The sequence below is a fragment of the Zosterops lateralis genome (assembly GCF_965231275.1).
Source record: "Zosterops lateralis genome assembly, chromosome: 19".
NCBI classification, from domain to species: Eukaryota; Metazoa; Chordata; class Aves; order Passeriformes; family Zosteropidae; genus Zosterops; species Zosterops lateralis.
In genome coordinates this window covers 4,028,315-4,053,986 of record NC_139779.1, presented here as the reverse complement: position 1 = coordinate 4,053,986, position 25,672 = coordinate 4,028,315, and the positions used below count along the sequence as shown (strand labels likewise).

Below are 25,672 nucleotides of genomic sequence, written 5' to 3'. Positions count from 1 at the left end.
CCGGACCCGGAGCGGCGCGGGGCGTGCGCGGGGCCATGGCGGGCGAGGCGCGGGGGCTCCGGGCGATGCCGCGGCTGCTGCCGCTCCTCTGTGCGCTGCTACTGCTGCCGCTGCCGCCTTCGCTGCAGAGCCCGGCCCGCGCCCCTCACATCAAGAAAGCGGAGGCGGCGGCGGCGGCGCCCGGCGAGGCGCTGCGGTACCTGCACTCGGCCGAGCTGGGCGAGGCGCTGCGGGCGCTGGCGGCCACGGCTCCCTCGGGCCTGGTGCGGCTCTTCAGCATCGGGGAATCGGTGGAGAAGCGGCCGCTGTGGGTGCTGCGCCTCACGGCCGGGCTGGGCCCCGAGCGCCCCGAGGAGCCGCCGGGCGGCGCGGCCCTGCCCGGGCGGCCGCAGGTGAAGCTGGTGGGGAACATGCACGGGGACGAGCCGCTGGCGCGGCCGCTGCTGCTGCGCCTGGCCTGGGAGCTGCTGCTGGGCTGGGCCGGCGGCGACGAGCGCATCGTCCGCCTGCTCAACACCACCGACCTGTACCTGCTGCCCAGCCTCAACCCCGACGGCTTCGAGCGCGCCCAGGAGGGCGATTGCGGCGGCGGCGGCGGCGCCGAGGGCGGCCGGGAGAACAGCCGCGGCCGCGACCTCAACCGCAGCTTCCCCGACCAGTTCGGGGACGCGCAGCCCAACCTGGAGCCCGTGCCCGAGGTGCGGGCGCTCATCGAGTGGATGCGCCGCAACAGGTGAGCGCTGCCCGCTCCCCTCTGCCCAGCCTTGCACTGCTCCGGGGGATGGGAGACACTGGATTGACTCCCCGAGGGGGTCACCCGGCTTCCAGTGCTCCCAGCAAGGCCTGGGGGGAAGGAGAAGTCATTTCCACACCTGTTTGTTCCCCTTCATCGCAGCCGGGACTATCCTGCGCTGGGGAGGGCTTTTGGTGGCCCCAGTTTTGGGGCCTGTGCCCTGCACACACCCAGACCTTCTGGCCACCGTTGCCGTCTGTGTGTCTCCCCATCTCACCGAGTTTGTGGCTGGAAACTTGTCACCTGCTTTGCTTGAGCTTGTCAGCGGGTCTTGCTCTTAGGGCCAATAATGCTTACTCTACAAGCTGGAAATATTTGGTGTCTGGTTCAGGGTCTGTGGTTAAATGTCTGTGTTACAACCCTGTTAACAAAGATGTGTTGGACAGGGTTTGTTCCCCTCATCGTTGTATCCCACGGAAAATTCCCTGGATTTAGCAATAATGCTTTTTCAGCAGCATTTCCAAAGACAGGCCCTGTTTCTGTAGCCACCTTCAGTTGAAGCACATGGAGCTGAGCCTGGAGCATCAATGCTGACCCATTTCCCTCTCCCCATCCTAAGGGGAACCTGCTGTGTTGGACTGGGGCAGCCCAGGAGGGGAGATGGTGCCTTTAAAGCCCAGCTCTGCTCTGGGGGTCTGGGGCAACCCCAGAAAGAGCAGTGGCTGAGCTGGGCACCGATTCTTCATTTGCCCTGTGTTCTTCAGAGAACTCTGTAAGGTCCAGACTACAAAGGTCAATGTAACCAAGCGTGGGAAATTGTGCAGAGAAGGCAGCAGTGCTCTGCAGCAAACTGTGGCCCTCTTCCCAAAATAGAGATAGAAAGAGATGGAGAGGGGGTGACACTGTTGGGGCTGTTGGTTGACTCCAACCGACACAAAAAATGTTCAGCATCATACAATGTTTGCTCATGTTTAGGAAATGAAATTTGCATGATGAACAAATGATCTTTATTAAAATTTGGTGGATGGCAGTGCCCATGGGGGTAGTGCTCCAGAGGAATTTCAATAACTTCACCAGTGACCTGCTTGTCCTAAGGATCATTTAGGACAGTTCTGGTGCAGCACTTTGCACTAAAATCGCTCTAGAGTTGGTTCAGCTCTAAATTAGTTACTAGGGAAACTCATGTGAATTCTGTATATAATTTTGAAAGGACCTTGAGTTTTTTCTTTTATTTTTTTTTTCTCTTAGTATGTGAAGTGGGGTTTGCTATCAGCCAGGGTGAAGCAGGAAGAACGTGGTGCTTTGTGTGTCCCTCTGCCTGGCAGCACCAGTTAATACTGGTGTAATTGTTAGACTAACATAACTGCTGATAGAAAAATGAATGGGTAAACAGAACCGTTTGATTAAAAAGGGAGATAGTGGGTGTAATGCAATTTGTGTGCGCTATTTTAAGCAAGGTAGAGGTATTGGTCACATTACCTCTGCCTGGAAACCAAATCTGATTTGAGCAAATGCACAGGAGGACTCTTTTTCCCCTCAGTGCTGTGTTTGGTGGAGAACCAAGAGAAAATTACCTTTGGGATTCATTGAAATGCTTGTGCTGCCTGTGATCAAACTGAAAGGGGATATGAGGCATGCCCTGCTATATTTTCTGACTTGGGATTTTAACAGCTCTTTCTCCCATCCAGATTTTATTTGTGAGTTAATTCTGTTGCACATACTAGGTGTACTCAGAGCTTGACAAGACCTATGTACATTACTTTGTCTGTCACTGAGTTTGGGGGCTTGGTCTTAGGCTACAGAAAAAAACCCCACCTGCTCTATCCCCAGAACTGATTCCACTTCCAGTATGTGCATTTTGCCTCATTAATCCCAAATAGAGTTTGGGAGCTCTGTAGAGCATGGTTTGGGTGGGAAAGCAGCAGAATAACTGGTTGGGTGGTGCTGAAGCGTTTCCAGTCTGACTTTTTCTCCCTTTCCTTCCCAACTCCAGGTTCCTGCTCTCTGGCAATCTCCACGGTGGCTCTGTGGTGGCAAGTTACCCCTACGATGACTCTCCCACGCACAAGCCTACAGGAGTCTACAGTAAATCAGCTGATGATGAAGTCTTCAAATATTTGGCCAAAGCTTATGCTTCACATCACCCCATCATGAGAACTGGCAAACCCAACTGCCCTGGGGAGGAGGGAGAGACCTTCCCAGATGGCATCACAAATGGTGCCCAGTGGTATGATGTAGAAGGTAAGTCGTGCTCACCTAAAAACTCCCATCCAGACCAGTAGTGATTATCACAGAGGAAAGGACTGGGGGTTAAGTGATATTTTTAGCTCTGAATGTGTTTTGGCAGCTTGAAATGAATAGAGGTGGCATTGTGGGAACACCAGCTGATGAGTAACAGCCTGAGTGGTGTTTGTAGGGAAGAGATCACAGCAAATTGAATAGTTCTTCCTGACCCCCTTAGGTGGTGCAGAGTTGTCCTGCATGTGGGAGGCTTTATTTGCCAAATGAGCCCTTGTAGGTCCCCTGATAGTTGCTAAATTTTGATACAGGAAAGAGGAAATGATTGTTAAAGGTATTAAATCAATGCCAATGCTCTGTGAGGCCTTTTTATTTCTGAACTTGTAATTTTGTGATTATAGAATTGCCTGCTGTAAAACTGTGTAAAATTTAGATACATGGTCTGAGCTAACCAAGGAGTTCTTGCTGGAAATGGGGTTTGCAGCTTTTCCATGGACTGCTCTACTCATAGAGCTGTGTGGAGGTGACAGCCTGCATGACCTGTTCTTATCCACCAATGTGGGAGATCTAGAGGGCATCTGAATTTTGCCCTCCAGGAGTCTCTAGGAGAGCTCTTGATCCCTCCATTATGCTGCTGCAGATGGAAGTGAGCTGAATAGGAGCAAATTACCTCCTGGTGCCACCTGCCTGTGCAGGTGGAGGTTACTAGCCTGGCTCAGCCATGCAGTGGGTTGCTCTGTGTGTGTTGGTTTGGTTGAAAATTTAGATAATTGATGTGAGGAGAAGCTCTCATGGAAAAGAGAGCTCCCAGGTTACCTCGTTGCTGTGGCTCCTTGGTGGATGTTGTACAGCCACGGCCTCATCAGGCAGGGCAGGAACTTCTGTGGTGAGAACACAACGAAAAACTTGCAGAAATTATCTCAAGAAGTTGTGTTGCTTTGCTGCTCTGCTTTTTTTCCCCTTCTGCTGTGGCTGAGGGATGATGGCTTAAGTGCTGAGCAAGCAGTGACAGCCAGTGTTGTTTATCCTGCAGAGCTTACAGTTTAATGATTTCTGGTAAGACAGTGTCTTTCTGGAACATGGGCTTTGCAGCAGAGTCCTGTGTTAATCCTGCATCCAGCTTGCTTGGGAAGGCTGGAGGGGGATCCATTATAGGGCCTGAACACATCATCTCTGACCTGGAAGAGGAAGGCTTGATTTTTAGCAGTGGCTGAATCATCCCCCAGGATTAAACTGGGCAAATAAGATGTCATGTTCAAACAAGAAGTGGTTTGATCTCTTTCTTTGCCAGCTGTCTCCTTCCCTCTACCCTGCTGAGCACACCAGCCCTGGTGTTTGCTGGCTCAAGGTTCATTCTGCTGTGAGAAGTCCAGCAGGAGGAAAGTTTGTGTAATCTGGTGACTTGGCTTGTGAGGGAACAGGATATCCTGGATGATCTGCCTTGTGGTGGTGGCTGTTGTTACCAGCAGACAGCTCAGTTGGGAAGTTTCTTAATTGCAGCTCTGAGGTTTTCTGTGCTTGTAATGAAGTGGGGTGGATGTGCTCTGAAGGGAAAGAGCTTTGGGCCTGTGTTCCCCTGACCCCAGAGAGCAGCATTTTTCACTGAGGGGATCACTTTTTCATCCTCCTGCTTGGCTGTGAGGCAGCTGGTTGGTGGCTGTGGTGTGTGAGCCTTGCAGAGGCTGCCTTTGCTCTGAGAACAGCACAAAGAAATGGCATCATTTTCCTTTCACAGGAAATAAAAGGTGTGAACTGCAGACCAGATTTCTCTATGCTGCCATCACTGTGGTTTACATCTATGTAACAGCCTCCAGCACCCAGTTTCTGCAGAAATAAACCCTTTCTATGTGACAAGCCACAGTCTCAGTTGCTGGTGGCTGTAGGCGACTCACGGGCAGAGATTGCAGGGAGGACACACTGACGTGGACTCTGAGAGTGGAACATTGCAGCACTTCCCCCAGAGCCAAGGAATTCATGTAAAACATAACCCAGGGAGAGCATGGGTGAACTGACCAATACCATGCTTGTAATTCGAGGTTGTGTCAATTCACCCCTTCGGGGTTGTAAGGTTTTAATGTTTATTTTTAGTAGTGGATGAAGAGCAGGCAGAGAGAGGGGAGTCAGTTGTAAGTGGTGTGATAGAAGCAGCAAAACCATCAGAGAGGCTGTTTTGAGTCATCTGAGTTGCTCAGCTCTGTGCCAAGGACTGCAGAGGCTCGTGCTTGGATCAGGAGGCCTTTCCCAGGGATTGCAGAATTGAAATGTGTGGTGAAATGAGGCTGGGGAAATCCCAGTCCCTGAGCTGAGCTCTAGAGGTAGATCACCAGAGCTCACTGTTCTCTGAACTGTGTGGGGCACGTGCTGGAGGCCTCCAGATCAGGTTGTGCCAGGAGAGACTCCTGCAGGCTCCAAGTGAACTAAAGCCAGGAAAAACAAAGAAATGAGAACATAGTGTTTCAACAGGTGGAAATTTTCCTGCCACATTTTATCGTGTGAAATCAAACATGCTGGAGAGCAAACTGCCACGGGATTCATTGTCCTGGAGTTACCAGTGTAATTTTCTGCTGGTGCCAGACTCCATTAACTTCCATTTGAGTTTGCAAACAGCCTCTTACGTGTGTCAGATCGAGGTGGCAAGTGCAAACCATGAGAGTAATTGCTAAGGTCAAGTGTGCACAGAGGAAGGTGGATCTCTGCCAGACAGCTGAATTTGGCTCCTGCATTCCAGCTGCTGTAGATAAGCACATTGGTGACTGGGATGCTTTTTAGAGGCTATCTCTGGTGTGCATGCTCTTTCTCTTCCTTTTTAACCTTTGAGGGTTTTGACTACCAAGTGGCTGGTACAGATCAAGGGAATAGATGCAAAGTTGGGCTGGGGTATGGAGAGCAGTTGAGAAACCACTCTCATCTTTTCTGTGGGCAGGATGTGCTTTGCCTTTGTGTTAAGAGATCCAGATCAGCAACTAAATTCAGCATGAGTATATTTTGTGGGTGGCCTTGGAAGGTTTCTTTTTTACATGCAGTCCCTTCCTAAAAGATGTCTTCTTTGTAGAAAGAGAGATAGTTTGGCTCTCTGATGTTGAGGTGTTTGAGATGTTTCTGATGTCTACTGGGAGGCACTTCTCAAGTTGAAAGTGGGTTTTGGTTACCCCTGTGCTTATTGTGTGTTTTTGATTGTGGTTACCAGTCCAACTGAGCTTCCAATCAGCTTTTAGAGGCATCCAGCTCAGTGCAGTTAAAATAAGTGCTGAGAACAATGTGGCATCACTGTGGTGGCCTCTGTTTCCTGGGCATGGCAGAAGGTACTTGCACAGAGTGAGCTCTTGTAGAAGCTCTCAGCCATTTTTTGTTTGGGGTATGCACAATTTGCTGCACTTGTGTTTGTATTTTCATAAAAGTCTTGCTGCAGTTCTTTTTCTTCTTGAGAGAAGCATTGGCTTGATGGTTTGAGTGTCTTAAGGCCTCTTTTCACATCCAGCATGAACTGCTGGGCAGTGCTGTGCTGGTGCAGCTCTTGGGAGGACTCTGCCCTTCTCTTTGAGAAAAGGCTGCTGGGCTGGGCTGCTCTGGGTCATGCAGCTGCTGCAGTTGGAGGCCCAAACCTCACCTCCTCTGAGTTTTAATGATTGCAGACTAATGGAGCAGAACATTCCTCTGCCTGCTTAGTGCTGCTGCTGGTGCTCACTCAGTCCCATGCTATGAGATAATCAGTTCTGAGCAGAGTCAGCAACTTGTGCCATGTATTGAATAGTCTCCAGCTTGCTTGGTGCCATCTGCTCTCTCTGCAGAGCAGACAGGACTGTTTTTCTGCTTTAACTTAGCTGCAGTTTCCTTATCTGCTGATGTCTGTTCCAGTGAGAGCTGGAATTAGTTTTCTGCAGAGTGCAGCTTGAAAAGAGAGTCCTCCTTGGCTGGCCTGGCAGGCTTCTCCTGGCACGTGGAGTATTTATGGTATCTGGATCCTCAGGCTTGACTCTAGAGAGCTGCATTCTCCTGGTTTGAGCTTGGCAGGGAGCAGAGGCCCCCCTGGCAGTGTGAGCTCTGCAGTGTTGGTGCTGCAGGAGGCCTGGGATCCCTGCCTGAAGCACAGTCCTGATGCTCAGGCAGTGGGGCAGAGCAGGAGAGAGGTTTGCTCTGAGCATTTCTGTGACCTGCTGCCAGCCAGGGGATGATTTGCTGTGACACTGAGCTGATAAAAAAGGGAATGGTGCTTCATGGAGAGGCTGAAACTTTTCACAGTGTGGGCTAAAATACTCCCTGTGATTAAAATGCTGAAGTAAATCCAACAGGTTATCCCAGATATTACCCGAACAGAGTAGAAGCACTGTAGTCTGGCAGTTTTCTACCTCAGGTGTGTATTTTCTGCTCTGCCCCACGAATGTAGTGCCCTGCTAATGGCAGGCTGAGGTCTCTGCATAGTCAGGGGAGGCTGTGCAGACGGTATGTGGGAAAATACGTAATTCCACAAGCTGTAAAAATAACTGTCCTGCTCTGCAACAGAGCCATGTGAAGGCCAAATATGTGCAGTGGATACAATCCAAATTTTCAAGAATGCAGTGGACTACTTTCTCCAAGAGACAGTTTTACCAGAATAGATGTAGCAAGCTCTAATTTAGTCCGTTGCTGCTCTATTATGGGTGAGCATCTGTCCTAAATTTGCTTGAATGGCAGATGAAGCACTAAATATGTTTCATAATGGCTCTGGTTTACATTTTGCATGTTTTCAAATGCATTAACGTCCTGCTAGGAGCAGATGGTTATGGGCTGGCAAATCGTTTTGCTCAGCGTGGTGTTTACTGGCAAGAGAGCAGCCTGCTGTGCACGCCTGTTCTGAGCCTGGTAACAGGAGCTGAATGAAGCTGAGGTGGATCAGACTCACAGCCCTTGTTTCTCTAACCCCTTGAACTGAGTTTGAGAGTTGAAAAGTCCTCCAGCACGTTGTGGCCCCCTGTGCTGGACAGAAAAGTCTCTTTCCTGTTTTGATGTCAGCCCTGTGCACAAGCTGCAGTGCTCTCCTCCTGGCTGCGAGTGACATTTGATTTAATTACAATGGAAGCTCCATGTTCCCTTAGCAGCACATTCCCAGGAGAACCAAGAGGAACTGGGACATCTTTGTTGTGGTACCATCCCACACATCTTCCCAGGGGCCTGTTCTAAATCCTACTTTATGCTCTCAGTCCATCCCTGCTCTACCCATCTGCAGTGGGGCTGTTGAATTCAGAGCAGTGGACCCTGAACTTTTGGGCCACCACCTCTGGTAGAAGCCTCCTCTGCTTGGTCAAGTGCTGCTGTTCTTGCTCTGTTCCTGACCAGGCATTAACACAGCCCTGCCAATGCCAGGCAGTGCATTTGCATCAGGATATTGATCCATTCTGGCTGGTTAGTTGGCTGTGAGGGTCCCTCACTTGTGAATGATTGGGAAACTGCTCTGAGTAAATGAGGTCTATTGGCACAGCACTAATGCAGCACTTCAGTGGGCCAAGCAAAGGATGGGTGCAAAAAATCTGCATTTCTAACAGACCCTCCTGCTGGGGCTCTGCAGGCTGTTGCCATAATATCTGCCACAGCTCTCTGCTTTCCTTCTCCGCATCTGCCTCCTGTGGAGAAAATGCATTGCTGTTCTCTGAGAGAGGGACTTCTGAGGGTCAGTTCAACTCCCTCAACTCACCCAGGAGAGACTCTGGGCCTCTGTGTCCAGGTGACCCTGGTGGGAGTCATTCTGGTGGTGTGGAGGTCTCTGGGCTCTGGTTGCAGGCACTGCTGTACAGGTTGGGTTGGAGCTGTTTAGGAAGTGGTGGCCAAGGCTTTGACACACCAGTCTGCCTGTGTTATAAATAAACAAGTTTGTGTAAGCCAGAAGACTCTGTCAGCATGCAAAAAAAACATAGTGTGGTGTGTCTTCCTTACTGACACAACTGCCTGGTTGGGTGGTGGGAGCAATCCTTTCATATGGTCATCTGGCTATTTTCATGTGGTGGCATTTAGCAGGGTGATTCTGAAACCTGTTTCACAGACGTGTGGTGGTTTTAGAATGTCCTTTTGACTCTTGAAAATTCCCAGAAATGTTTAGATGGGTGGACATTTGCAGTCTTCAGCAGCATGCTCAAGTCTGGGCTCCAGATCAGGAGTGTTGATACCTGCAGCCCTCAAGTCCTGCTGGTACAATTCAGTCCTGCTTGAGGAACAGCTTTGCTTGCTGAGGGTTGGGTGTAAACTTCAGCAAATGGGGTCAGGACACTTGCTGGGACAAGGTGACCTTTTTGATTCATAGCAGTGCCTGTGGTTTTTCTGAAGGGCAAGAACAGCAAGATGAGCTTAATGCTGGGAAACAGCTCTGTGCTCTCCTGTTTCCGGGTTCTCACCAAGGTTTGGCGGGTTTAGCACTAAGTTAACAAACTATCTGCAGCAGCCTTACATTGATTTAAAACTGCTGCCTTACAGAGGAAGGGTAGGAGGAGGCTGCTGACTTGGCCAAAACCAAGTTTCTCAGACTTGGATAAGGGAAGAGCAGCTGAGGAGGTAGAGAAGCTACCTAGACAGGATGAGAACATTGTTCTCATCCTGTCTAAAGTTTTGCTCAGAGGCTTTTGGGAGAACAGTTGTCCTTGAAGCTGATTCCAGTGTGTGGATTTGAGCTGCCAGCTCCCAAGATGATAGTCTGGTGTTCTTTTCTGTCAAAGGCCTCAAACTTATTTTGAGTGAAGTAACCTCTCTTGCAGGCAGACCTCACAAATCTTGATGTAGCTTAGAATGCTCAGGGAAGGAGTTGGCAGCTGGAATGTTCAGAGTCTGGTGTGCCTACCCTGGCACACTGGGTTTGTCATGTCTGGAGATGTAAAATGAGCCTGTATGAATTCCCAAGAGCTGTGCTGATGAGTTCAGCTGATGGAGCAGTGAGACAAAAGGACTGTCACTTTGAGCTGGCTGTGGCTGATTTGAATGGCCCAGTGTTCCAGTTACAGCATAGGCTGTCTTGATAATGTGACCTGACTTTTCCCCTTGGGCTGCTCACTCTGGAGCTGGGGCAGCATCCTGGGGAGATGCTGTGTGGGGCTGAAGGACAAGGAGAAATAGCATCCTTTGGTTGGGATGTGTGTGCATTGCTCTTGGGACATCTCTGCCTCCTTTTCTCAGGTGGGATGCAGGATTACAACTACGTGTGGGCCAACTGCTTTGAGATCACATTGGAGCTGTCCTGCTGCAAATACCCACCGACTTCTGAGCTTCCAAAGGAGTGGGAGAACAACAGAGAATCTCTCCTGGCTTTCATTGAGAAGGTAATGAGGGCTGGGCTGGGTGTGGGAGTGGCAGCTGTGAAACCTGTGCCGCCATGGGGGGCTGGGAGCACCATGTTCAGGTGCCCTTGTGACTTTGCTGTGTGAGGTAACACAGATGCTGCAGCTGATGTTTGGAGGTCGGTGACTATAAAGCTGCTCTGTTTCTCTGTGGTTCTGCCACAGCTCCCATATGTAGTGCAGTGTTAGAGGGACTGATTGGTGCAGCTCTTCCTAAGTCATGCAATTAATGGCTGATCTCACTACCATGAATCTCCAGTGATATTCACAAGCATCAACACTGCTGAGACCCTGGTTTGCAGAGCCCTCTGCCAGACTGTCTCCAGATGCTGTTTATGAATTGAGGTGACAGTTTAGGCTGGGATCAGAGGCAGCTGAATTTGGCCTATAACCCTGCTGTGTTCATATTGCAGTTTGCCCACATTGATGAATTAGAGGGTTTGTCAGGGAGGGTCAATTCTGAGATCCTGCTGCCTTCCCAGTCTGTGCTGGAATTCCTGTCCTTGCTGTCTGGCTGAGCACTGAGTCCTGAGCCCTCAGGTGCCTTTACCTGGCAGCTGCCCTGCCCTGCTCCATTTGGGGAAGGGTGAGGGGTTATTGCTGCCTTAGGGCACAGTTCCCCTGATGTTGCCTGCCTTCAGCCAGGCCCTTGCATTGTTTTCCTCAGGTCCACATTGGCGTGAAGGGCTTTGTGAGGGATGCAGTCACAGGAGCTGGCCTGGACAATGCCACCATTGCTGTTGCCGGTATCGCTCATAACATCACAGCAGGGAGATTTGGTGATTACCACCGGCTGCTGGTGCCTGGGACCTACAACGTGACTGCTTTTGTGATGGGGTAATGTCTCTGTGGCAGCCTGTGCCCACACTGCCAACTGCTCCTGTTCCTTCTCTTGATTTCCCCTCCCCAAAACACCTTGTGTATTTAAGGGGCTTGGCTGGAAGCTGCAGCAGTAAATGGTTCCAGCCCAGAGCTGCAGCTGTGTTTGCTCCTGCAGCAGGATGCTGTTGAGTGCACAGTATTTCTGTCAGCTTCTGTTTGACTGCTTGTATCAAATTGCATCTTTACTTTTGTGCAAAGGGAGGAAGTGGAGTAGGGTCACCCCAACAGGAGTTTGTGTTGTCCTAAGACTGGGTGTGAATGTGTAACTTGCCCTGTGGCTAGTTCTGTGATACACCTGGGGCTTATTCCCTGCTGAGCCTGTGGACTCTTGCAAGGACAGCAGTGGAGCTGCGTTTGGTAGCAGTGGGATGAGTCCCATCAGGTTGGTCCCTGTGAATCTCTCTGTCATTAACATCCCAGTGTGTTCAGGCTGGGGGGAGTAGGCAGGATTGATGGAGGGACTGCAGGGAGTTTTGGCCTCTGCTCTGCAGAGCCTCCTTACTGAAGCCAGTTGTTTTTTCCACAGTTACACACCAGTGACCCAAGAGAATATTGAGGTGAAGGAGGGAGATGCAACAGAACTGAACTTCTCCTTGCAGCCGACTGTGATGCCACCGGCTCCTAATGTCACACAGCTCACAGCAGCACCTGCCCCTGTCACTGCCATCACCCCCACCCCAGTGCAGGCTGAGGCCCCAAACCCAACCTCTGTGCATCAACCCATCCAGCCCGTGGACTTCCGCCACCACCACTTCTCGGACATGGAGATCTTCCTGCGGCGCTACGCCAACGAGTATCCCACCATCACCCGCCTCTACTCCGTGGGCAAGTCCGTGGAGCTGCGCGAGCTCTACGTCATGGAGATCTCCGACAACCCTGGTGTCCACGAACCAGGTGATGTGGGACATTGTTTTTAGCAAGGCACGAATGCAACTGACAGAGCCTTTACGCTGGGAGAGGCAGAGCAAAAAGGGGTGTAGAGCTGGCACCTCCCCTGAGAGATTGAGCTGCTCCTTGTAGTATCCTATTGCCATAATACTAAGCCTTCTGATGATCGTTTACATATTTTCCTTTGGAGTCTCTCAAAACAATGTATGTTGTTTTCATTCCTCACCGTGATGGAGGTCTGGATTCACCACTGGGGTCAGAGAGGTGTTTCTCTCATTGACCAATCCTTTACCAAATCCCAAATACTATATAAACCCTAGATCATAATAAACTGCCTTCTTTTCCCTGCTTCTACCTGACAGGTGAGTGTGGTTCTTATTGTGTCCCTAACTGTGACAGTATCCTTTATAGAAACTGCAAACGCAGTGAGTGGCAGTGTGTTAGTGCATTGCTGAGGACATCTGTGCTGGTCATGGAGCTCTAGGGAGGAAGGAAAGGACCAAGAGGCTTCCTTGGGACATTGTTCTTTTTGGGGTTGTTGGAGGAGAAATGTGAATTTTAGGTAAATGCCCTCCAGCAAAGCGTGCAAGAGGAATGCTCGGGGTGGTGAGGTGTCTCCAAGCTGTAACATAGTGGTTATAATTGTCTCTGTGGTGTAACCATGTGTCTGCAGGTGAGCCAGAGTTCAAGTACATTGGTAACATGCACGGGAATGAAGTTGTGGGGCGAGAGCTTCTCCTGAACCTCATCGAGTACCTCTGCAAGAACTTTGGCACAGATCCTGAAGTGACTGACTTGGTCCAGAGCACACGGATCCACATCATGCCATCTATGAACCCTGATGGCTACGAGAAATCCCAGGAAGGTATTGCTGTCTGTGTCGAAATCTGTGGGGTTCCTAGCTCTTAGAACAAGCCTTTGGGTCCATGGAATCCCTGGGAAATCTGGAAGCCTTGCTGGAGCAGGAGTGCTCTCCACACAAGGGAGGCTGGGAAGGGACTTAGCGTGTGCTGTGGGATGAGTGGGCGGACCCTGATTGATGGATGCTGGAAGCTGTTGGGGAGAGCTCTTATATTTCAGCAGTGCTGTGAGCTGCCCCTGTTTGGGTCCCCTGATGGTTTGTGGCTAATCCAGGGCTTTTTTTTTTTTTTAAAAAGACATTTATTTCTTTGACACAGCTCTCGTTTGCTGTGCTTTGGTCCATTCCCTTAGTAAATGTAGAGTGGGAGCCAGGCTGTCTGCAGAGCACTTGTCCAAGGATAACATAGACTTTTATCATGAGGTTGAAACTGGCAAAAACATCATTCAAGGAAGTCTTAGAACTATGTGGCTCTTGCAGATTGGCAGAACAGAGACTGTCCAGAATCACTTTCTGGAAGCAGAGCTCTGCTTGGGTTTAACAAAGAACTTGTCTGGCTGGTTTGAGAAGGTGAGCTCTGAGGTTTCTGTGGTCGTGACATCCGGCTGCAGAGATTGTTCATGGTTCAGTGCCTTCCTGCTTGTCTGACTGCCCCAAGAGCCTGAGCAAACACCCACTGAAAGGGCCCCCAGGCACTGCTGTGCAGGGCAGTGCTCCACTTGCTGGGGGGGGACTGGGTGCCCCTTTCTGGGTGCAGGGGGCCAGCACTGCTATGCTCTCTGCTCTCTTCACCAACTGCTACTTGTAAACTCTGTAATAAGAGCTTGAAACCTCTTCACAGGGCTTGAGCTTGAAGTTGGGTTTTGTTTTATTTTCAGGAGACAAAGTAGGTACCGTTGGCAGAAACAACAGTAACAACTATGACCTGAACAGGAACTTTCCGGATCAGTTTTTCCATGTGACAGACCCTCCACAGCCAGAAACTCGTGCTGTCATGGCCTGGCTCCAGTCTTACCCCTTTGTGCTGTCGGCAAACCTGCATGGAGGTACCACATCCAAACCAAACTCCTTCCTCTGTGCTGGGCTTTGTGGGACAGGAGTTAGCAGGGGTGTCTCCACAGTGTTCTAGGTGTGCGCTGGGGAGGTCTGGTGCTGCAAGATGGAGCTGAAACTGGAAAAAGAGGATGAAAACCATGTCCCCAAACGTGTTTGTGGGGAGTCGAGGCAGCTGCTGGGAAGATCCCAACCACTTCTCTGGAGGGAGCATCTGGGTGATGGGGATGGACTCTCTTGCCAGCAATTGCTCAGCAGATGGTCTGGGAATGGGATGCAGAGCTGTGGCTGTTAAAGACTTCACAGCATTTATGGAGTGAATGCAGTCCTGAGGGTTCCCTGCCTTGAATCGCATGGCGGAACTATGAAATTTGCAGTAATTGAATTATCCTTTTGGAGTGTTCTAAATTAAGTCTCTGTGTATTATAGCTAACTCCCTAGACGGTTTGTCTGCTGGCTTGTAGCTGTGGTAACTTGCAGGTGGATGCTTTGTTGCCAGCATGTTTGGTTTGTAGTGCAGAAGTGTCATGTGTGGGTGTGAGAGGGCTGGCAGGTCTCCAGCTGCAGTGGTGTCTGGGGTTTCATGGTGCTATTAGTACAACTTCCTTGGGGAAACTTTCAGCTATAAACTACAAAAAGCTGAAAAACTGCATCATTTGGGTGGAAAGCACCATACATGTTCTAGGAAATTCTTCCCCTTGCTTCCACTTCTCTGTGAAAGCAATTATTATATGGTTGTGTTCAGCCCTCCTTCATGTAAGAGCCAAAGCTTTGATGTTGTTGTGGCTTTGGTTCTCCTTCCCAGCTAGGTGTGGTGTTATCTCTTCCTGTGCCTCTGTATCATCTATCCACTGGGCTTAATGCTTTGTTTAATGCCAAGTCTTGAGAAACAGAAGGCTTGGCACTTGCTGGAGAAAAATTTTCCATTGTTATGCTGAGGGATCACTGGGAAAGCACACAAGTACGAGCCAAAGCTTGCTTTGCCTGCAGGTTCCCTGGTGGTTAATTACCCCTTCGATGACGATGAACAAGGAATAGCCATATACAGTAAATCCCCAGATGATGCTGTGTTCCAGAAGCTGGCACTTGCCTACTCCAAGGTAAAGCTCTAACGGGAAAATGGGCAAATCCTGCTGGGGTGACTCTGGGAAACTCCTCTTCAGCTTCCAGGGAGCCTCCTGAGCAGCTGGTAGAGGTGGGTGCAGGTGCTGTGGGTGAGCCCCTGGTGTGGCAGGCACAGCAGGAAGATCCTGCAGGAGGCTCCCATTCCATGAGTGATGCCCAGCATGCTCTGTCTGCTGACAGGGAGGAGAGCTCTGTGCAGGCACTTCTGTGGGTGGTGGAAAATGCTGCTCATGGGCTGGGAGGAGAGCAGGGATATCTGGGCTGGGATTGGGTGTGGGTGCAGTCAGTGCTGCAGTGATAGACACACATCTGTGTTTGGTAACCATGAATGTGTGACTAAGGGTAGAACAAGAGTGCCCGTGGCTGTGGGGAGTGCAGACTCACCTTCACATGTTGCATCTTGTTTTATAGGAAAATGCGAAGATGTACCAAGGAAGCCCTTGTAAGGATATGTACCCCACTGAGTACTTCCCGCATGGCATCACTAATGGGGCTCACTGGTACAATGTTCCAGGTAAGGGACACCTTCATTCTCCTGCACTGTTTGTCTTCATGTTAATGCATGTGCAGCTTAAATAATTTAGTCTGATCCATCAGGAACTTTGCACTGGTCAGCTCAGATTAATGGGACTCAGGTTTCTTTTATAACCTCTTAAATAATGTACCCAGATAAACTGAATCCTGGGGAAAGGAATTTATAGTGTAGTTTCTCTGGCTATTAGCAAAACAGTTTCATAAAATTTTACAGCACTTTATTAGCATGAAAGGTATTTACAAGAAGGAAGGTTATTTGTCTGCTCTTTTGGCATCCCTTTGAAGCTTGAATCCTGCCCTGTGTAAAAACCTTTTCCCTTCAAGTTTGTACTTCATCTTTCTCTACTATCTGATTTTTTATTTTTTTTTTATTTTGAGCTGTGGTACTTCAGAAGTCAAAACTTCTTACATTCTTGTTGTAGGTGGGATGCAAGATTGGAATTACTTACATACAAACTGCTTTGAAGTGACCATTGAGTTGGGCTGTGTGAAATACCCAAAAGCTGAGGAGCTGCCGAAGTACTGGGCACAGAACCGACGCTCACTGCTGCAGTTTATGAAACAGGTGAGGTGCTTTCACCTCAGGCAAGATCAGCTCCCTCTGGGGTTTGCTTTAGACAAGCCAGAATGGACAGGGTGATCTGGCCAGCTTCCTGGCCACACTGGGTACCTCCTCTGCAGAAATCATTCCCATCAAAACCTGTCTCAACTACTCTCTCTTTTCAACACACCAAAAATCTGTATGGAAATAGCATCCAGAGGATGCAGGTGGGGGCTTTTTATGTACCACTACCTCGGGTTTCCTGAGGCTGGAATGTCCCTTATGTTCTGTTCCTATCTGAGTGGGGCTGGTGCTGCTCACCTGGGGTGTGCAAACAAAGGTGTGGAGCAGAGAGCTGTGCTGACACCCTGAGCCAAACAATTGCTCATTGTATGCATCAGGTGATCTTTGTCCACACCAGCTGCTGGCCAGTCCAACCTGAACCCTTTTCGGAACATCTTGCTTCTCTGGGAATGCTGAAAATGTGAGATGTGGGAGGCAGATGAAGGGCTGGCACTGAGCAGAGCTCCTTTGTGCAGGTTCACCAGGGTGTCTCGGGCTTTGTGCTGGATGCTGTGGACAACAGGGGCATCCTGAATGCCACCATCAGCGTGGCTGACATCAACCACCCTGTGACCACCTACAAGGATGGAGACTTCTGGCGCCTCCTGGTCCCAGGGATGTACAGGATCACAGCATCTGCCCGAGGGTGAGTGAGCCCCAGCACGAGGAGAAAACAGCTGCATGGCTGACTTCCCACTCAGGAATATTCCATCACCTACAGCACACGTAGGCATAGGTGTTTCTCCTGCTCTCTGGCCTGTGCAGAGATAGCAGTGTGAGACTACTGTGCTCTCAGACTGCTCACCTGGCACTGGTGTACAGTCCCAATCTTCCCTTTTTAGGAGTGGATAACTTGGTGTCTTTAGAGGAAATTCTTTTCCAGGCAGCTGCCCACAGAAGTGACTTGATCATTTCAATGCTGCCAAAATTCTGTGTTAATTCTGTGTCCCTAAACCAGAAAAGCAGCGTGACTTGTTGTCCTGCCAGTCTGCCATGTAACCCTGCAACACCTGAGCCAAAAGCAACTCAATGCTATGTTGGGCCCTGAGCTGTTTCCTGTCCTCCTGCCATTCCCACATCCCTTTGAGCTGTTCTTGCTCCTCATTTCTTTGCCCTCTCACTATGGGCAGGGGAGCAGTGGCAGTCCCGTGTGGGTGTGTAGTCAGGAACAGGGCTGGCTTGTTGCCCAAGCTTTCAAATCCCTGATGTTTTATTGTACCTTCTTTTCCCTGGGCAGGTATGATCCACTCACTAAGCTGGTGGAAGTTGACAGCAAAGGTGGGGTGCAGGTCAACTTCACTCTTTCACGGACAGACAGCAAAGTGGAAGAGGGGAAGGTGCTGGTCTTGAACACCCCAGACACCAGCAACCCCAGCGAGAAGGAGTTTGAGACCCTGATCAAGGATCTCTCTGCTGAGAACGGTCTGGAGCGGCTCCTGCTCACCTCCTCCAGGGATGTGGCTCCCTACAGATACCGGCCCTACAAGGACCTCTCTGAGTTCCTGCGAGGCCTCTACCTCAACTACCCACACATCACAAATCTCACCAGGTGAAAACAAAGCAGCAGCCTGGGCTGGGGGTGTTGTGAAATTTTTAGTCATGAACACAGTGCAGGGATGGGGAGTTTGTCCATTCCTTCCCTGTGCTCTCTGAGATGGAGGGAGCCCCGTGTGTAAGGACATGGTAGCAGAGCAATGGCTGCAGGGCCTCATAGGTGCATCTGTGTACTTTTTCCTGACTTAGTTCCCCAGGGATGTTTAGGACTGGCAATATTCCCAGTACTGATATCTCAGACTTCTGCAAATCTCTCTGTTCCTTACTGTTTTGTCTGTTCTTTAAATCCTTTCTGACATCCGCCCTGCTGAAGAGTACCCAGCAAAAATGACCAGATTTGACTTTCAAATTTCAGATGGCCTTTATTTCATTGTCTGCCTCCAGATTTCATTTCAGTAGTGCTAGACACTTTTGTGTCAGCTTGCCCTGGGCCAAGGCCTGTGCCCTCCTGCAGAAGACCAGCTGCTGCCATCCTCTGCTCTCCTTTGTGACCTGTAGCGCTTACCCTCTGTCAGCTTTAGAAAGCACAAATCCCTTTGTCCCAGGGCCTCATTTGCTTGTTGTAACCAGGCACAATGTGCTCATGTGCTGTCCCTGCTGGTGCCAAGGCTGCTTTGTTGATCTGTAGCCTCTATTGTCCCTGCAGTTGCATCAGCCCTGAGCCTGTTCCCTGCTTTCCCTGCACTCAGTTTGCCAACTTAACTGTAGCAACAGCTCCTGCATTACTGGGAACAGGCCTCTTTTGTCCTGATTTATAAATTAGTTTGATGTCCAGATGTATCCTGCTCTGAAGGAAAAAGAGAAACAAAACAAAAACTGCCACTGGCAGCACAGAGGATCCAGCAGTTCCACATTTATCATGATCTCATAGGCTGTAGGGAGACATATGGAGCATTGGATATTCTGTGCATCTGGACCTGGATACACCCTTGCCCAGACACTGGTGTTCAAACTGATGTTCAGAGTGAATTCTGTTCAGTGCTGCTGCAAATCTGCCCCCTGGTCTGGTTGTGTTTCTCTTGCCTTTGCAGCCTCCCGCTGGAGGCTGGCAGCAGTTCCTTTCCGCACCAGGATTTCTTCATGAGGTTGGGCTGGAGTTGCAGCTCTTTTGCTGAGCTGACACTCCCATTTCCCATCTCTTGGCAGTTTGGGCCAGAGTGTGGAGTTCCGCCAGATCTGGTCCCTTGAAATCTCCAACAAGCCCAACGAATCCGAGCCTGAGGAGCCCAAGATCCGCTTTGTTGCTGGGATTCACGGAAACGCTCCCGTTGGGACTGAGCTGCTCCTGACACTGGCAGAATTTCTTTGCATGAACTACAAGAAGAATGCTGCTCTTACAAAGGTGAGAGGCCAATCCAAAGACCTCCTTGAAGCCTTCCTGCTATAGCTTGAGCTGACAGTGTTCCCTGTGGGAGACTCCTTCTGCCAAAACTGGCTTGAGTCTTGAGGTGATTCTGTGTGTAATGGGGTTGTGTGCAATCCACAAGACAAGAACCTCAACTGCAGCTCCTAGGTTAAGATCCAGGGAAATGAACCCTACTAATTACACTTTGTTCTGTGTCTCCTTTTGCTCAGCTGATTGACCGGACACGGATTGTGATTGTGCCTTCCCTGAACCCAGACGGACGTGAGATCGCGCAGGAGAGAGGCTGCGCCTCCAAGACTGGCCAGACCAACGCTCATGGCAGAGATCTGGACACAGATTTCACAAGTAAAACAACTGCCCCATGGTTGGGTGGAGTCACTGGGTTACAGGGTCTGCCTGTAAAGGAGGCAGTGCTCCAGGCAGCACAGCTGCTGGGAAGCTTCCAATGCTCAGATTGTCTTTACAGACAGCAATTTGAAGTCTTTTATGTGCAAGAGGCAAACCAGAGTTATTTAGGAATAGGAAAGGTCAGATAATACCTGATGTATTTTTACTCTTAATGGATTTCTTTCGTTTCTGAAAAAATGCCCAGAAAGAGTTTCCTTTTTTCATGCTGTTCTGGTTTCCATGTAACTGTATCCACAGCACTGCATCAGCCCACCCTTCCTGAGGAGGAAATGTTCTCTGCCCAAGTTTGACTGGGATCATCCTAACTCCTTCCTTAAGAAAATGTCAATTTTGTGGTATTGTTGTGAGCAAAAACACATGAAATACCTTCTGCAACACAAAAGGAAATTGCTTGGGGAAATTGTGATGCTGTACACTTGTTTAGCTTTGCAGATGAATTCCCCCCATGGATATTAGGGACTGAGGGCTTTACTTGATCAGTCAAGTGCATCTGCTGAGATCTAACAGTGGCCTTTTCATACCTGCAGCAGACCTAATTTCAGACATAAAGGATGTACTTCTGGCCTCTCAGACAGCAGAGGAAGCTGTTCCTTAGTTCCCTTATCTATTTGTTGTTCTGATTTATAGGCAATTACACCCGGTACTCAGCGGCACGAGAGCCTGAGACCAAAGCCATCATGGAGAACTTGATACTGAAGCAGGATTTCAGCCTCTCTGTTGCTCTGGATGGAGGATCTCTGCTTGTCACTTACCCCTATGACAAGCCAACACAGTCAGGTGTGACCAACTGCCTGGTTCCCCTCAGGCTGTCTCTGCAGAGGTTCATGTGACTCTGTGCTGTAAAGGCTTTTTGTGCTTGTGGTGTTCTGTAGCCTCCTGTGTGTTCAGCCCTTTGTGTGTGGAGTTGACAGTCTGTAAGTAAATCTATAAAACCTCAGAGGTTTCAGCTAGGGATCAGGACATTTAAAATTTCTATGCCTACAGCAGTATTGCAACCTTTCCTCTGCCAGAACCAGTACAAAGTCTGCTTTTGATACTGGCCTTTACTGTTAGGGGGAATAGGAATGCTCCTGAAACAATATGTCTGTTTAGTACAGGATCATGGGGTTTAAATGGGAATCTGCCCCATCCTGCAGGGAACAAGAGTTGATGCTCAAAGTCTCATTTTTCCTGTTGCAGTGGAGAACAAAGAAACACTAAAGCATTTGGCATCTCTGTATGCAAACAACCACCCAGTGATGCATTTGGGCCAGCCAGGCTGTCCAAATAAGTCAGGTATGTTTGGTTTGAGTCCTTTAACCCCCCTGTCAGCTTGTGGCAGACTCTGCTGGGCCAGCTCTGGCTGACAGCTGTGTTTTTGCTCTCACAGATGAGAATATTCCTGGTGGAGTGATCCGTGGCTCAGAGTGGCACAGTCACCTGGGAAGTATGAAGGTACTGCTGCATGGCACAGGGCTTTTCATCCCTGCTAAACAACCAATAAAAGCATATTTGTCCTGATATCTGGGCAAAGCTTCTCCCCCTCCAGCTGCATTTTACAAAGCTTTTTAAAAAACCCTTTCCTGGTAACTGTGGTTTTGTTTTTTGCAGGATTTCAGCCTGACGTTTGGTCTTTGTCCTGAGATCACTGTTTATACTGGTTGCTGCTACTTCCCCAGTGCTGGACAGCTTCCTGCCCTGTGGGCAGACCACAGGAAATCTCTCCTTAGCATGCTTGTGGAGGTGAGCTGCTGTCTGTGGGAGGAAATTCTGGCAGGGAGTAAAGTGGCGGGGAGGGGGAGAGGAAGAGAACAGCATGGAGAGTCCTTGTGGCTGTGTAATTACAGATGTTCATGATTTAGACTGTATGAGGAATGCATTGAGCAGAGGCAGCAAGTGACCAGGCTACTTGTTGACACAAGAGTTAAACATCTGTGCTGTGTTGCTTTCCACTGGTATTTATTATGAGGGTCAGGGATGGAGAGTGGGCTGTATTTTAGAGGGAAAATAGATCTCATTTTAGTTACAAATGCACTGTAAGCTTGGATCTGAATGTGTTTGAAATGCTTTGTTTCAGGTCCATAAGGGAGTGCATGGCATTGTCCAAGACAGTAGTGGCAGGCCAATTTCTAAAGCTACCATTGTTCTGAATGAAGGCTTGAGGGTCTACACTAGAGAAGGTGGCCATTTCCACGTGCTCCTGGCTCCAGGTTTTCACAGCATTGATGCAATAGCCAACGGGTACCAGCAGAAACATGTCAAGGTATGTGAATAATGTCTGTGTTGGAGATGTTCCCCCATTCCCTGTCACATAACATCTTCCCTGTTTGGGCTCTGCCTGGTTGTGCTGATCAGGTGCCATCAGGAGCTGTTTTCTGCCTTGACAGAATGGATGGAGAACAACTTTCCAGCACAGCAGGCTGGTTTGGGGAGTACCTCTTGTTTCCATGGCATTTCGCTTTGACCAGGGCAGGACCAGGCAGATGACAAGTGTCTCTCTTGTCTGGATCTCCAAGCTCTGAGATGATCTAACCTCTCCTGTCTTTCTGCAGGTTTTTGTACGTGATGATGCCCCCAGCTCTGTATTCATAATATTTGACACAGAAAACAGGATTTTTGGACTGCCAAGAGAGCTGGTTATAACTGTGGCAGGTACAGTGATATTTTTTTATCAAAGCTTTGAGCTTTGCTTTCTGTACCAGTTCATGCTGGCAGAGACCCTGCACTAAACTGGGAAAGCAGCTTGCAGGCTTAAGCTGTCTCCTGCTTTCCCTTCTGAACACACCCTTGTCCCTGCTAACTCATCCAACAGCCCTTGGTTCTGCTTGGAGGGAGGGAGGAAGTGTAGAGTGTTTTGCAGGGATTTAGAGGGTTCAGAATGTAGTTTGAGATGTCTGGAATGGAGAGAGCTTGTGTGCATAGGAGATCTTGCTTCTTCAAGGCTTTTTTAGATGTTGTGACATCAGGTAAGCAGGAGGAGATTACTTAATTTTCTCAAGGTGGCAGCTGCTGGGGAGGGCTGTGTGGGAGTTTAGACCCAGTGGTCTGTAGTGGAGCTTAGTGATAATCTCCTGGATTTCAAACACAGAAAATGGAGTGTGTCCTGTTCTGAGAGGAGCTCTCCTGTCCCCTGTGGCCTAGGGAGGAAGGAAGGAACAGGCTCACAATGAAATGAAGAAAGTGGTTGTGACTGCAGGAGGGAGGAGAGATGCTGCCAAGCCTGGGAGCCTCTGGCGTGGAGGAGCATGGCATTAACTTTGGTGTCCTCTCTCTGGCAGGTGCCAGCATGTCTGCCCTGGTGCTCACTGCCTGCATCATCTGGGGTGTGTGCTCCATCAAGTCCAACAGACACAAGGATGGCTTCCACCGCCTCCGGCAGCACCACGACGACTACGAGGACGAAATCCGCATGATGTCCACTGGCTCCAAGAAATCCCTCCTGAGCCACGAATTCCAGGATGAAACAGACACTGAAGAAGAAACACTGTACTCCAGCAAACACTGACACCTCCAGGGCAGGAAAGAAGGTTCCCATGGACCAGACCTGGTGGTGGGGGGCGATCCCTGTTGGGTCAGTTTTGAAATGTTAGCTTCAGGATGTGTGTCCTCCAGAGGGGTGGGTGGCAGCTCCCAGTGTCCCTCTGTTTGCTCTGTTCCTGTGTACAGGCACTCAGTGGGTGTTGGAGGCTGTTTATGAGATAAGGACGTGGTTTTGTTACATTTTTGGGTCAAGGTCTGAAGGTTTATGTGGTTTGAAAGGCAGCTTTAACAGGGTGGCCAGCAGAGCTCTTAGCATTTCCCCAGCATCTCAGCACAGGGAGCAGGTGGTGGGGAAGTGCCCCAAGACCTGCACGGGGTTGTGGTCACAACACTCCAAATAAGGTTTCTCTACCTGTTTTGATTTCATGTTTTCCACTACATGCTTGGGGGGAGCTGGATCCTTCCTGTGACTCCACATTCTGCAGAGCAGCCCTCAGAAAAAGCCAAAAAAAAAAAAAAAAAAAAAAAAAAAGAAAAAAGGCCTCTGATTCTCAGCTGTTCCCTTGGAGCTTTTCCTGCTGTGACCTGCAGGGGTTGTGGAGCACCTCTAATGTGTCACTACTTTCAGGGAGTGACTTGGCCTCCTGAAGGCTGGGGGAGATAACATCACTCTTGATGTGAGCTGGAGAAAGAGCTTCAGTGAACTCTGACAGAGCTCCACTGCCTGCCAGCTCTGCCATGCTGCTGTTCCTCACTTCTGGGGAGCAAAGAAACTTTATCCCCATCACCCTGATTGTGTTTTGTTTGTGTCATAGGCTTGGCTTTGGGGTCTCATGTTCATGTTCCAATAGCTCAGTGCCTGAAAGAGTAGCTGGAAGTTGTTCTCAGCAAATGGATTCACTGATCTGTAGAAAACCTGATCAATTTTGCTCAAATCCACCACTATTTGGAGGAAACAGTGAAATCTGACCACTGCTTTATATTTGAGCATTACTGGAGCAGCAGGGAGAGGTCATGGGAGTATCCATGGCCCAACTTTGGTGCTAAATTCTGCAGAAAACCTGCACCATTTGCCACTGTCCACTTAGCACCATTGAATCACTGAGCTCTGGTGATGGCAGGCAGCAAATTTCCTGCTGGGCTTGGCTCTGCCCTGCTCCTGCAGCATCCCTGGAGTGTGGAGCAGGAGCTCCACCTGTGTGTGTGGCTGCAGCTGTGGTGCAGAGAGTGAGGAAGGGCTGAACTGTACTGAGGGAGAAGGGAAACGCAGCCAAATTGTGTTGTGTAGCACTTGGCAGGAGGTTGGAAAGAGAAGCTGCAGCACACATCCCCAAGACATGGGATTTATGGGTTATAGAAGAGATGTCCAGAAGGAAAGAATGATTGAGATGTTTGATTTCCAAAGCCTTTATGTATCTCTGATGTTCCTGTGCTTTCTGCAGAAGCAGAAGGCTGGAGTTAGAATAGGCACTTATTTTTCTTGCTGCTCATTTTCTTTTTTAATTCTTGTCCCACTGACCTGATTTCTGGGCTGCAGGAGCCTTGGGCCTCGAGCTTGCCCTGAGTGTTCTGTCCTCCTGAGGCTGGGGGATGTCCACTGGTGAAACTTGCATATAGTGTCTGTGAGGGTGGAGGGATTGCACCCAAAAATTGAATGGGATCTGATCTGGTCTCTGGGGGAACAGCCCCACTGAAGTCTTATGGGCAATGTCACCTGGGGCAGAAGCTGTTTTTCACCCCTGCCTGTGGAAATGCCCTTCCAGAACCACATGGCTGCAGCTGTGCTGCCATGGCCATCACCTCATCTGGTTCTGTGCAGGGACAGAGAGAACCCTCAGGCACCAGTGCACCTCCTTCCCTGTTCCACAGGGAATTCTATTGCAGGAAACACAATATGGGGCTGGGCAGGTGTGCTGGCACAGGGAGATGAGGCTGAGCATTCCCTGTTCTCCCGTCCCACATCTGCTGTGAAAGAACTGCTCTGGTTGCCTTGTGCAGGAGCCATGAACATCTCTGTGCCCATTCCCAGCTCACTGTGCTGAGCAAGGAATGAGGTTTGGTCCCTTTTTCAAGTGTAATGGGCTGCAGGACACCAGCACAGAGTAGCATTAATCCTGCCTCATCTCTGAACTGTTCCTCCTTTAACAAGAGACACAGTAGGTTTTATTTAAAGTCGAGTTTGCAAATGGCTCTTAGGGCTGTGTTTGGGCTTTGTTTGCTCTGGCAGCAGGTGATGGACAGAGCTGGCCCTGCTTTGTCCCTGTAGCAATAAGTCCTGTTAGGAACTGGCCTTTTCCCTCAGAGTGCATTTCGGAATCAGCTGTGGGAGTAGGAGTGTATATTTAAGGTGAGGGGATTTGAGATGTTTTGCAAACGTGAGACTTTCCTACACAGCAGGACCAAGGGGGGTGCCTGGCTCTGGCTCCAGACCCGTGCTGGGAGCTTGGGAAGCGCTGGGGCTGTTCTGGGCGCTTTGGGAAGGCAGGAGCTGCTCCCCGTGCCCTCGGTCCGTCCGTCTGTCCGTCCGTCCATCCATCCGTGCCCCGGGCCGAGAGGAGCCGGTCCCCGGGGGTGCCGTCCCTGTCGCTCCGTGCACTTGTGCCTTCAAATAAATGTACATTTTTTTCAAAGGGACTTGAATCGCCGATTCCTGGCAGCGGGCGGGAGGGAGGGG

At 49.8% G+C, this 25,672-nt stretch overlaps 1 protein-coding gene across 1 annotated transcript; it reads left to right on the top strand.

The window, feature by feature from the left end:
* Positions 1 to 25,672, top strand: CPD (carboxypeptidase D). The gene is made up of 21 exons (XM_083874952.1): positions 1 to 733; positions 2,727 to 2,974; positions 10,106 to 10,248; positions 10,934 to 11,103; positions 11,675 to 12,042; positions 12,710 to 12,901; positions 13,774 to 13,941; positions 14,939 to 15,048; positions 15,485 to 15,587; positions 16,030 to 16,172; positions 16,688 to 16,857; positions 17,449 to 17,760; positions 18,912 to 19,107; positions 19,341 to 19,476; positions 20,167 to 20,316; positions 20,719 to 20,814; positions 20,909 to 20,973; positions 21,130 to 21,261; positions 21,596 to 21,781; positions 22,071 to 22,170; positions 22,797 to 25,672. Exons 1-21 carry the CDS (start codon positions 36 to 38, stop codon positions 23,021 to 23,023), a joined length of 4,113 nt encoding a protein of 1,370 aa, XP_083731078.1. The 5' UTR covers positions 1 to 35; the 3' UTR covers positions 23,024 to 25,672.

Coding starts and splice junctions, on each gene's coding strand:
- CPD (XM_083874952.1), top strand. CDS start 36: ATGGCGGGCGAGGCGCGGGGGCTCCGGGCGATGCCGCGGCTGCTGCCG. Junction 17,761..18,911: donor CACATCACAAATCTCACCAG/GTGAAAACAAAG, acceptor ATCTCTTGGCAG/TTTGGGCCAGAGTGTGGAGT. Junction 20,974..21,129: donor GTCACCTGGGAAGTATGAAG/GTACTGCTGCAT, acceptor TGTTTTTTGCAG/GATTTCAGCCTGACGTTTGG.